Source organism: Aplidium turbinatum, chromosome 13 (genome assembly GCF_918807975.1).
Source record: "Aplidium turbinatum chromosome 13, kaAplTurb1.1, whole genome shotgun sequence".
NCBI classification, from domain to species: Eukaryota; Metazoa; Chordata; class Ascidiacea; order Aplousobranchia; family Polyclinidae; genus Aplidium; species Aplidium turbinatum.
In genome coordinates this window covers 22,696,172-22,709,634 of record NC_137484.1, presented here as the reverse complement: position 1 = coordinate 22,709,634, position 13,463 = coordinate 22,696,172, and the positions used below count along the sequence as shown (strand labels likewise).

Below are 13,463 nucleotides of genomic sequence, written 5' to 3'. Positions count from 1 at the left end.
AAAAAATTTTTGCTTAAATAGGTAGCTACTATATTTATCATCAAATGTATTGTTCTATTCAGCAGTTAACAAAATTACAAACCATAAAAAAATAAGTATATATGTAACAATGACTTTTGCTGAATAAAAAAAAGAAAAAGCAAAAATAGTACAAAAAGTCATCAAGTCATCCTTATATTTATTAAATGCAAAAACAACATATATAACAAACCAGGGACGTGCAGTCGGTGGAGGCAGGTGAGGCAGTGCCTCACCTGCCAACATATGGCAAAGCAAAAGTTATATCAAAGAAATGGTTATCACAGAATAAATATTATTTGTTAAAAAGTAGTATGTATTGCACGTTTTTAGGTGCTTTAATTTGTGTGAATTGCTGTAGTCGTGCCCCCTTTCCCCTAAATTTTACGTTTTTACACCCAAAGTGTTCTTTAATTTTTTCTGTTTCGGTGGCGATATTCTTATCGAGCGTTCACGTGGTCAAAATCGTTGAAATATGCGAGGAGACGCAACGCCAAGCTGTGCCTCACTTCAGATCAGAAAACTTCCATACACTGCATTATGCGCGCCTTTTTCTTTTGCAAAGTTGCCCAGAAATCATCATGAACGATTTAGCTATGATTTGAGGCATGCCTCAAATGTGACGTCACAGCTGTGAAACCTTTTTCGTCAATCTGGAATGCCCGCATAGTAGGCTACGTGGTAATCATGGTATGTGACTTCTTGTAGTGTAAAGGATTGTTTCTTATAAAATTTAACTAAAATGGAGGAAGATTTAGTATGAAATCTGAGAGATTTTTAAAAACTAAACTTTCAATCCAAAGTTGAAGTTATAAATACAGGAAGACCTGTTTCAAATTTATAAGGTTTGCATCAGATGACTGAACAAAAAAAAATAACTCGCAACTTTCAAAGAGATTGGTACTCAAAAAAGAAGTGGCTGTGTGGCTATGCTTTAAAAATCGCCTTTTCTGTCTCTTTCCTGTCGCTTTCCCTGTCTCTTGTTTTCAATATCTACTCTAGTGATAATGTTTGGACTAAAGAAGGGTCTCTGCAACAAAGTCACAGGTGTTTTAGTCCAAAAGGATAGGCGCATGGATTTTATTTTTAATAAATGTGAAAGCATGCTGTTAGTTTTTTTGCTTAGTATGATACCATTTTTGTTGTTAAAAAATTTTATTGTAAAAGTGACTTGAAAAAATTAGTGCCTCACCATCTAGGAACCTCACTGTAACAAACACAAAACAGAAACCAACAGTAAAGTTGAAAAAAATGATGGTACATCTTAATAGCCTAGTTCTTAGTTCCAGTACAAGATACTATCACTGTAGAAATAGCTCAAACATGTTATCTGTTTTATTGTTCTGGAAACTAACACTTTTGAGTTTGGTGTCAATTGTTAAATTTTAGTCATCTAGTTTCATTTCAATAGAAGTGTATGTAAACATAATCATTAAAACATGGATGTTGATTTTACTGAATTGAAGAAGCAAGCTGCAGAGTATTATTATAATAATGAAGTTCCAGAGAGAATTGAAGAAATACTGAACTCCATGTTTTTTGAAAATCCAAAAGATATATATGGAAGATTGGTTAGTTAATGTATTTTTGTTGCTGTTGGTAATATTGTTTGTACAAAAGTGATAAAGCATTTGTTTTTCTAGATAGCTGTTTTCATGTATATAAATCGATTTCAAGACATCCATTCAAAGGTTGATTCAAATGACTAACTTGCAAGCATAGCCTACATTTTCCAAAATTTGTCAGACAACCAAAAATCAATATCATTTTCTTATTACTGTATTTTCATTGGAATTTTTAGCCTTGTATTTATTTTAAATTGTTTGTATTGCTTATTGTAGATGTATTTTTCAAAATATAACCTTAAACTCAGAATGCTTTTTGGTCTGTAAATAAAACAGTAGTTTATTGCCTGAAACTGTTATGTTCACTTAGTTTTAGTTTACACTATATAAGATGATTCAAAAAAAGAATTATATAAATAGCCTACCATAACAATGATAGCCTAATAATGTAATCTTTTAATAATAAATTCAACCATGATAATTTCTCTGTTTACTCATAAATTTCGATACTAAATTATATTTTTGCATCATTGTTTTTTCATATTTTCTTTTATCTTATTTTCACTATTCCAATTATTATTATTTATTTGCATCAGACAAAGCTGTCCATATCCAAAACAAAACAACGAAATAATACACAAACTGCAAATACGCAAAGATCACAGAAAACCACTTTGGATGTCATAGGCTACCTACTGTTACAAATTTGCATACAATGAGCGGTGGAAGAATTGAAAGTATTCAGAACGATAAAAACAATCAGATGACATCAGGTCTGATATAAAGCGATAAACAAAAACATTATATATATAGTGATATATATCATTGTTTTGTGCTTTCAGACAATAAATTTAATTAAATCAATTAGACACATATCTTCACAGCACATACTAAGTCTTATAATAACTTCTGCTGCATAACGTTTCCATTTCAAATACCAAAGCTTTTATGTAGCATTTCATTGTGTCTGAACTATTGTCAGATATCTTTCATAAAACTGAATGTTACAAACGAGTTTTTATTCTTTTTAGTCAGAATTCTTTGAAACGTTTGCACTGAAACCAGTTTTATCAAGATTGGAGTGTCAAATTGTAAGAAGCAGTCCTGGAGTGCCTTCTCTTAAGTGCTCTGTTTATGCAATAGTGAAGAACCATGAAAAGGTGGCTGGTTGGTATTTTTATTCTATGAAATAAAAGTGTTCCTAAAGCTTAAACATTCTCATTAAACCAAAGTTAAGGTATAGGTGCACTCACTGCACTGGTACATTGCTGTTCAAACAACATCAATTTCCCAGCGTCAGCTTTATAATTATTATTATTTATTTACATCAGGCAAAGCTGTCCATATCGAATAAAACTGGTATCGCCTAATTTGTAATGCACCTAGCTTTATCGATGTGGACCAGTCAGTCACCTCATGTGTGTCAATTTTGTACAGGAAATTATATTATTCAATATTATATTAGTATATTATTATATTATATTTTGGTGTGCACAATTAAGCGTTTGCTTTTGTATGTACAATCCGTTCTTGTGAAAGCATAGCTCTAGTTTGAAATGCAAATATTAAACACTTTTCTCTCTGCTGACCTGCTTTAAGCAGTGAGATATGTTTCAAAACGTTGCTTGTAGTGGTAGAATGTAACATACTGAAAAAGCTTTGACTAGTAAAGCAAATAACTAAATTTGGAAGAGATGGGATTTAAAGGTGGCGTTGTTCATGTTTTTAGTTAATGGCGTCTACAATTGTGTCTCTAGCCAATGAAATGATCACAGTCGATGGACAACTCTACCATGATCAAGGCAAGTTGTGATTTAATTTTTGAAAATTATGGGCCACCTACATAGAGAGCCAATATGGATTTTTTATTTCAGTTGATATTTGATGAATTATTTCGCTGGTTATTCTTCTTACCTTTTAGGCCCATGGTCAAATTTTAAATGTTATCTTGTGACCTGCCTGTTGAAATACTTTGATCAACAAATAATTACATTACAATTTGTTGTATTGACTTACATAAGTTATATCTAAACATATCTGACAATTCCTACGTTATTATAGTTATTTCTATGTTGTTAGGTTCTTTTTTTCTTATTTCTTATAAGGGTGTTGTTAGGTTATATCAAAGTAGCCCAGCTTATTATTGGATAGTGCAAAACTACAAAACTACCGTACTATTATGAAAAAATTCATAATCCGATTTTTCATGTCATTTGGTTCGAATGGAAGTGTTTTATGAGTTATTGTGACAAACTAAGCTATACTTTGATCAATCACGTTGGTTATCTTTCAGCTTCATGTCCAACTATTCAAGAGATTGCGACCAAAAACTGCTCTAACGTGACGGAACTGGTATCCGATCAGCTGAAGAGGATTCCGATGCTCAAACAAGTTGAAGTGGATAAAGCTCTGAGGTTTGTCCCACAAAGGGCAATATGTAGTTTAAAGAGGAAAGGTAACCGAATAAAAGGAACTGGGTAGTGGGTAGTGGCTACTCTACTGTTATTGGTCCTGAAATAAGTTTATTGAGGTGGTAGACTTAAACTTTCCATTGCTCGATAATCACCAAATGGCTGTAAGTTCATCTTTTTCCAAACTAATCTAATAGCATTGAAATGCGCTGCTAACTGCGTAAGCGTGGAGTTGAACCTTGGTTTATTGATCGATATTCATTATAGTAGTGATTTTCAACCAGTGTTTCACGGAACAATCGGAACGCAGTGTTCCGTGAAAAATTGTCAAGTGTTTCGCAAGAAATTTATTAATTCGACTAAACACCGGTCGAAAATCTAAATCACCAGAGCTTCGCGTTTGTCTTTCTGCAATTCTAGTTCCCTATCAAGTTTGCCCTCATCCAAACACGTCCAGATATCGCACTGAGAAAAATTGAAAGTGAATAAATTGTTGTTGTGTTGTTTAATTTATTGCCTTATTATATAACTTTTTTTGGAGTTCCGCTAGGTTATTTTAATTCAGAAAGTGTTCCTTGGCTGAAAAACATTGGAAAAACACTGCATTGTATGAGCTATTCAGGTGGGCAATGTATAGTGTGCCATCTTGCATAACACGTTTGAAACCATCAGGTTATTTGTATTTATCATAAGATAAATTTGACTATATGCACTGTAACTGCAACGACACTCTGGACTGAACAGCCCAAACTGAGCAAGAAGTTTAATTTGTACAGTTATAGTGCATAGTCAGATTTATCTTATAATTTTCATTTTATGTACATTTAAGGATGGGCAAAATAGAATAATTAGCTATTCTAGAATATTCTAGAATACTGAAACCGAATATAGAATACAGATATCTATTCTAGAATAATTGACCGTTTTTACCATCAACACATTTTAATGATTTTATAAAAACAATGAACATTACAAAATTGCTTATTGCAGTGTAACAAATTTAGGCTTTTTAAATGTTCACCAGTCAAACGGGATCTCATCTTGGTGGCAGTTAGTGTTGGGCGATAGGCTATTCGAATTAAAATTTTCGATACGATACAATATTTTTTCAATATCGCTATGTATTTCAATTTCATTCGATGTTTTAACTGTCACAGCCCTAACTCGTAACTGCAAACCCTTACAAAAACGTTGCCGAGGCCAAACGGCAAAAGTTCAAATTGCCTCGGCAATTGCTTTGAACGTTTATTACGAAAAAAATTGTACCAAAACATGTAAAACGAGAAGCGAAAAATATACTAGAGTAGTCCATCACGACCGCACTGTTTGATTTGATGTGATGTAATAATGCCAAAAGTAGCGATAAAGCGAGCAACGCGATACGCACGCTGTTACGGTAATTCACGTTAAATAACTCACGGGGAGAAAAAGTAAGTTAATTTTGGGTTGATTCAACGTTTGAGTCAGCACAAATCGATTTAATTTTCCCGGCGGGTTATATTGCGTAACAACAATGCCCAAAAAGAAATTTACGTTTGTTTTATATTAATTCGACATCTAGCGACGTTGAATTATCATAAAATAACGTTAATTGCTCAACCAGGTAGCGGTAACGAATTAATAGCTCCCTGCGAGAAGATTGCCTCGATTTACGTATGCACTAACATAGTTTCGGCACAATTGGGATACTGCGAGCAACACAAAGTCTATTTGATAACGAACTAGCTGTCAGAATCGAAATCATCAGATCCTGTATCGGAGCACGAGGTTGTCGCGTCATCATTGGAATCAGACACATCAAGAGGCTCATCGCCTGGCTGTAAATCTACACTGTCTTTGCCGTTCGCAATGAAGCGTCCACGTTTTGCGGCTTTCGTGCTTTGATACCCATCCACACGCCTCTTTCGCAGAGCTCCATCAGGGTATTGACTAAGGAACAAATCTATGGCTGTGGCATAACGACTGGCAGGAATGTCTAACCCTAACCTTACATATTAACCCACGCTCGTCTAACCCACGCTCGTGTGGCCTCGGCATTTTTATTGCCGACACTAATTTCAAAGACTGAGAAACTCTTTTCTTAATTAGAACAAAAATATCGAGTATTTTTTCAAATATTGTATCGTTTTGTTTTTTTCAATATCGCCCAACACTAGTGGCAGTTAAACCTGCACTTGAAAAACATCTCTCTGAAGAAGCAGATGTGGCAGTTACACAAAAATATTGCGCTTGACAAGAAAGATCTCTTTAATGCGAACAACGAAACTCGTACGTTTTTCCTATGCCGGATTGCACTAAATCGATAAACAATTCTACTTTCGCTGCAGCGAATTCGTTGCGACCAGACGGAGCGGCTCGGAGTCGATCGTTAAAGCGGTTTCAATTATCCGATTTCATATGCATTTTGAAACCGGTTTGGCTTCACAACCGGTTATTCTATATTCGGTATTCTATTTTGCCCATCCCTAATTGCAGATTTAAGTAATTCTTGATGGGGACACGTACATGTCGAGAACGTTTGAGTTGATTTTTTAAAATTATGTTATATCTCTGTGTAATACAACATGTTAAACCCGCTAAAGTTACTTTGTTTTGTTTGTCTATGGTTCAACAAAATCTTAAAAGTTGTTTACTCTTTGCTAAAATGATGAATGCAAATTTTTGCATTCATTAGAGGCCCACTGGTGGATTGTGGGGGGGAGGGGGCGAGATGGTGCTAGCACGGCCCTGGAAACCATACCCGTGTCATAATACGATAATCTTTTTTGTTAATCTCCGTGTATCACTCGGTCTTGGGTGGCTCATAAGCAGCACACAAGCTGTTGCACCATCGTTAAACTCGGCCAAGTCTCGTACAGATAATTTTGCTTTCAGACCAAGGAATTCGAGTAGATGTTGCATTGTTAGCCCCTGTCCGCATTTGCAACTTGTGTAGAAATTTCCCCAGCCCAACATCAACGTTTTTCATCTGCCGAAGCCAGTCTTCTCTTTTGATTTTAAAGTGTTAAAGTTTTTGTTTTTTGTGTTATTGAAATTGAAGTTTTATGCCTCCTCTACTTGTGCCTATTTATTTGCATACAACGGCAGCGTTGAACGACTATTTACCGGTAAATATTTTATTGTGGATTTCACTTTTGACCTCGACGAAGCAAACAGAACTCAGCTTCAGTGGATTCTTCGTACGAGTGTCGGACTTTTCCATTCAATCATGCATCAGGGGAGAATGGCATCTTCATTATAAATGTGATGCCGAGGAACATACTGCACACCACATCATCAACGATGGACCATCTTCAACCATCTAACAGAGTGGTACGTTTGCGAGGTCTTGGATGATGAAACCAAACAACTGGCTACTCTCTGTTGTCCATCCAGTGTAGTCCGGGAACATCGTGAAGCTGGGGTGATAAAAGGATGAACCATCGACCCCAGCAGCCCTAACAAAGAAGGTTAATTTAGTGCCCGGTCCGGGTTGCCGGATTTCCAGGCCCTTTTTTCTGGTCTCGATCGAGATACTTTGTTGAGGTTGTGGCTCAGCGTGTCATTTGATGTTGTGAACTGTTAGTGACAAATTGTTTTTCCCTCAAAACAGTGACTGGATAAAAGAAGTTGAGCGTGGTTTGTTTATCGCCAAGCCTCATGTTGATGACGTAAATGACGTTGGATCAAGAACTCCTACGCCGTCTAGCGGTAAGAAGAAAAAGGGATCTGCGGTGAAGAAAGGAAAGCACCCAGACAGACATATTCCGCCAAAGGAACATATGGAGCCTCGAATGAAAGTATGACAAATTATTATAGTTTTAATTATGTAAAGTAAATTATAATTAAGCTCCTGCAAAGACCTTTATACTTTCTCAAGCATTGGTTTGATTTGGACAGGATTGGGTTCTAACCAATTTATCTGTTTCGACAGCGCCACATAATAGAATGAATTAAACTTTCAAAACACGTGAATAAATAATGGTGTATGTAATGTAAAGCAAGATGTTAAATAATGGTGTTATCAGAATAGTATCGAAAGACTATAAACTGCCACATAGTTAGGAGACTATTTTTTTTGGCAAGAAACACTGCTCTAAGTGTTAACTTTTCAACTTCAGCCGTTTGTACGAAACGTTAAGCATATACTTGAAAGTGGATTCTTATTTTTTGAAGACGCTAAAAGACCGAAATAAGAGTTGACCCAGTAACTTTGTGGTGAAACAATTGTTGACTTTCTTCTTGTCTTCCCTTCCAGGGTTGCTCCTCAGTTTTTGCTGCATCTCAAACGGTCTTGAAAGGATCCTCCTTGTTTCTGGGCCAATCTCCATTTGAGCACCTCATCCGATCACAACCAAGAGGAGGAGAAAGCACCGACGGGGAATTGAAAGTCACCATGCCAACCGTTGCTATGGCGATGATCAGCAGCGGGAAGCACGCTCATGGTGAGCGGGTTGTACTTTCTCACCATCGCATTTTTAAAGAATTATGTTTCTATGGTTTCACATAAAGATAAGACTGAACTAATGCTTGTGAAGTAGGTTGCTCACGATTTGGTAGAAATTCAATTAATTCGAGTAGTTGCCGTACAGTGGGTGGGTGAGATATCTAACTGACTACCCAGATCTTGTTGGTGGCATAAACGTTCAATTTTAATGTTTTTGTTTTAAAATGTAACTCACGTTTTAAATATAACTTATTGTTCTCTATAGGCTAGTGATGTTGACAAGGAATTAAGAACTTTGACGTCTGTTCAGTCGAATGAGACGCCTTCCATATATCAAACATTTACATTTTTTAACTCGAAGTTTTGTGTCTATGATAGCTGTAGTTTTTGCGACATCTGGTGTCGCGAGTTACATTATTATTTTTTTAAAGTAAAACTATGTGTTGTTTTCAGGCAAACAGAACCTTATCAAGTCTGTATTCGCTATAGCGAAACCGTCGTGGTCTGTTACAGAAAGCGTCGAAAATTTAACAAAAGTCTATGAAGGAATAGGGAAACACTATTCTTCGAAAGGGGTAAGTTGATTGGTTCTTTTTGGTTTAATGGGACAATTCCGAGACGTTTACCGCTCATGTTATTCTTTCATACAAACAACAACTGTAATCTCTTCAAGCCTGAAACTTTAACCGAATGTTTGTTGAGCAACGTCGTAAGAACCATAAACCGTTTGTGATAAGTTTTTATAAATTGTAATAAGTTGAAACACGTCGCGATATCTGGTCTCACTGTAGGCTACGTTTTTGTAGCATTACTGCAAAGTAGGTTACAGCAAAACAAAACGTACTAGTTTGGTTTCATTGTACTGTACATTGCCGCAGCCCTAATGTGATACAATTTTGGTAAAGAGGTGACTTTCTTCAACAATAAACAGATGAAACCAAGCAACCACACGGCATTTAACATAATATATTAAACTGAACATAAACTATCTACGAACGTTTTCGGCCATACACATGTTAGCCCTTTTCAAATAACGAAAAAATAACTGATTTTACATCTACATTGTATTAAATAACTGATCTTCACACTAAATTGAAAACGAAATTCATAAGAATGAAACGGCAAAGCAGAGGAGAAAGGCACATCACATGGCGGTTTGTAATTCTTAGGTTCTAATGTGACGTACAAAACCAAATAAGATATTTCAAGTCAATCAATATAATTGCAGTGCGGTGAGATATTGCTGTACTTTATTTGTTATTGTCTGCTTTAAGACATTGCATCATTCATCAGGGCCATGCCCCCCATACGGGCCATGCTCCCCATACAGGCCAATACGGGGCGTTCCAGCCGTCCTTTGACAAGCACGAGCAAGCCATAGACGTTGTTGTCGAGGTCGTCCACGCGTGCGGGTTCACGCCAGGTCAAGATGTCTCCATCGGAATAGATTGTGCTGCTCACGAGCTATTTGATTACGTAAGTTCGACGTTGTTTGATCATCTTTTTGGTGGCCTCATGGGTGTCAGTGTCACTTGGCTATACTTCTAGCCTATAAAGCTGCATTAGCAGTGTCTGCAATACACACCTCTGAAATGCAACGTATGATTTTACATATTTTAATATTTTTGTATTGTATCCCAGCAAGTTTACATTGATTTAGTGTCTGCATACGTTGAATTAATGTAAAAAAAGCTGATTTGCTGACTAAAGATTATATTGGAACATATGTTGTCATTGTATGTTGTCACGCCTGTGCCTTCTTGCAAGGTGATCAGACGAGTGACTGCTTGCCGCAAACACTAAGAAGTCTACGGCACGCGGGCGACAAAACACAGAGTTAGACTGTGATTTATCTCAGTGTTGCCAGACGATGCCCAAAAAAATTTGCTAATAACTTTTTTTCCTCAACAATCTTGAATTTTTTTCCAAACTGGGACAAACTTCCCTATCTGGCAACACTGGTTTATCTATCCATTCATTGTTGTAAATGGGTGCTCTAAGACTGACAGCTGTTATAAGCCTTTGTGTGACGTCACATTGGCAGGATAAAGGCAAGTATGAGGTTGCACATGGAACTATGAAAACAGCTGACGAGATGGTAGACTTGTACAAAGATTTTGTGGGGCGCCATCCCGTAGTCGTAATGATAATCGATCCTATTCGCAAGGAGGACAGAGAGCAGTGGCCCAAGATATGCGAACTCATCGGTGACAAGTACAACTATTTTATACATTTCTTAGAAATTTATGAATTTATCATTCTAGTAAGTAATCTACTACCATAGCTGTTTTCATTTAAGGTCGAAATCTGTCTGAAATGTTTATGTCTTACAACTAGCAACCGATCAAACAGCCGCGTTTGGTTCACAGAGTGGCGTGTGTTGGTTAAAACCTGCTTTATGGTTATGACGTCGTTTGAAAGTGTGCAGGGCCGGTGAGAGGATACTTTGGGTCGGTACCAACGAAGCCTTCAACTAGGGACAGTGAAACACAGAATAATTACTTCTTCCATCCGACCATTCCTACCTTCAAGGCCCCCTAACAAGATACCTCTAAAGCAAACAACAGCAATACAAACAATATGACATGTTTTCTGCGTGTCTGGGCCCCCTGGAAAGATCGATCCTAATTTTTTCCCGGGTCCCAACGTACCTCCTGGACCCCCATGTGGCAAACTACTTCTACTTCTAGTGTGCATGATTGTACGTGGCTAAGATAGTTGCTTTCGTATTTTTGCTTTAGGTGCTTTGTGATTGGTGGAGAGCATATTTACGGTCCACTGCACAATGTAAGCCCCACCTCCTTCTGCGAGCGCAAATCAAGCGGAGTTGCCATTAGCAACGGTGGACGTCTGACCCTTTCCGAAATTGTGCGTATTGTCGGTGACGTCAGAGCTGTCGATGGCGTCACAGTTCTCATGTCTACGAGCGATGACGTATGCGATGATATGTGCAGTGACATAGTAAGAAATTTTTACATTAGAAACAAAAAAATTTGAAATCAAGTTTTTTTCAACATATGAGATATGGACTAATTCCGATTAATAATGCTGCATTCAAAGCAGTTCTTGAATGCAGTACTACTTATCAAGTGGATTAAGAATGTACAAGTGCTCGTTGTAGATGCTTATACAGAAAACTCATGCTCTTAGCCTCAGTGACCGAGCCAACGTCAGTGGTTCGAATCATGCTGTGGTTAGATGAGCTCTTTAAAAATAACCCTATTCATACCGAAATACATTCCAAATCATAAAATTTCTGAAAATTCCATATTTTTGTCGATTTCCTTCAGAGTGTTACGTCTGTGCCTTTACATGTTCAATTATTAATACGTCATAATTCACAAAATCTTCAGTTAAGGCATATTCTTCCAGGCTGTGGGGGCTGATGTTGATATCGTGCGGTTTGGAGCGCCATCTTTTGGGGAAAACGTCATCAAGCTGAACAGATTGATTGAGATTGAAAACCTGGTCAGAAGTGACGAAAAGTTCAGGTAAAATTATTTCTTTTGGAATCATCGGTTCTTGGTTGCATTCCAGAAAGCATTCTTCGTCATGTTTTTCAGCTTGGACTATAGAAAAGAGTTCAAGTTTCCCAACCTCAAGCCACCACCTCCTCCTCATGACACCGCCAGTGAGGACGACGCGGATGTCCACAGTGTCTCGGAACATTCGAAAGGGAAGAAAAAATGAAGACATGACTTGTTGCAGCAAACAAGTCCTTTTGCGTTTATTTAAACTCTTTTGTTTTAATGCTTATCGCAAATCCAACTATTTTCTTTAACACTTTTTGAAAAGTTCTAAACGTTTATTCTCATTTGTCGATGGCAACCGAGCTGATGTAGAGAGGTTAATGACACGCAGCATTCCAACAACCCGCCACCTCTCCCCATTAGTGCTATGTGGTGCTTCACATTGGCCACTGTGCTTGTCTGGCTAAAGATGTAAAACACGAGGACAACTATTGACGAAGCCTATGAGGTGATAATTCACATTTCATTTCTTGATTGGGTTTACATTGACATTGATAATCTACGAAACAGATTTGGTGTTCCAATCACCCTATTGGATTATGGTAAATGGAGTAGGCTACGGTAAGTACGCACTGGCATGCGGCATAGTCTCAGTTACGTAGTCAGTAGGATTATACTTAATTGCACCTTTACAGCACTGCGCTGTAACTATGTGCGATGTAGGCTACTACCCTGAGGCAGCACGTGTCAGTGATGGATATACATCGCAGCATGATTCGAACCATCGCTGTACAAATCATTATTGTTTTTCATATACCCAACAAGGTTTTTATTGTATTACTGTGGTTGGCTGGTTTTATATTAACAGTAGACTTTCTAAAATTACATCCACACTGTATAACACGTCAATGCTGGTGTCGCTTTCCTACTCGAGGTGAGCTGTTCCTACGTCAGTTCCATACCCGTTGCTTCATTCCGTCCATGTCGCACCCACGTTTGTCCGCACCGTTAGCTCAGTGGTTACGAGCCCGGCTCAAGATCACGCGGCGCAAGTTTGACGCTTGGGGTGTGCGCTTCAGCAACGCATTTCAGGACTGCTCTCCATTAAGCGGCACTTTGTGAATGAAATAATTTTCCGGCAACAACACTTCAACAATCGGAAAACTTCACTTTATCAATCTCGGTAACCGGTCCTGCGTCAAGAGCCTCTACAACAGGGGTTCCCAACCTTTTTTGCTGCTCGTACCCCCTTTGTCAGGTCAGAGCATTCTTCGTACCCCCAAAAAAATTCTGATTGAATTTTTCAGATATACATTACTAAATTAAATTGCTTTTATAGCTCAATTAAACGTTAAATCGGTATTTAACACAAAAATGCAAAAAATACAAAAATAAATTAAATTTCAGTTATTTTGTTTGTCACTTCTCAGTGAGATATTTGTTGCTGCTTTATTGATAAAGTTCGCTCAAACGATGGTTCGATTTTACTCAAGGCAACACGTAAATCCTCTTCCAGTTGCAAACGATATCTGTTGTAGGCTACTTATTTTTGATATACATCATGGTCGAAAAT

The 13,463-nt window shown here is 37.4% G+C and overlaps 1 protein-coding gene across 1 annotated transcript; it reads left to right on the top strand.

The window, feature by feature from the left end:
* Positions 1-1,411: 1,411 nt before the first annotated feature.
* Positions 1,412-13,291, top strand: LOC145782151 (enolase 4-like). The gene is made up of 12 exons (XM_082593908.1): positions 1,412-1,589; positions 2,615-2,743; positions 3,313-3,385; positions 3,877-3,997; positions 7,587-7,773; positions 8,232-8,418; positions 8,874-8,995; positions 9,714-9,896; positions 10,465-10,634; positions 11,162-11,381; positions 11,793-11,911; positions 11,984-13,291. Exons 1-12 carry the CDS (start codon positions 1,458-1,460, stop codon positions 12,108-12,110), a joined length of 1,770 nt encoding a protein of 589 aa, XP_082450034.1. The 5' UTR covers positions 1,412-1,457; the 3' UTR covers positions 12,111-13,291.
* The last annotated feature ends 172 nt before the right edge of the window (positions 13,292-13,463 follow it).

Bases quoted from the DNA above. Each gene is read 5' to 3' on its own strand.
- LOC145782151 (XM_082593908.1), top strand. From the start codon at position 1,458: ATGGATGTTGATTTTACTGAATTGAAGAAGCAAGCTGCAGAGTATTAT. The intron at 8,419-8,873 runs GTGAGCGGGTTG...TGTTGTTTTCAG, and splicing joins CAGCGGGAAGCACGCTCATG to GCAAACAGAACCTTATCAAG. The intron at 8,996-9,713 runs GTAAGTTGATTG...ATCATTCATCAG, and splicing joins AACACTATTCTTCGAAAGGG to GGCCATGCCCCCCATACGGG.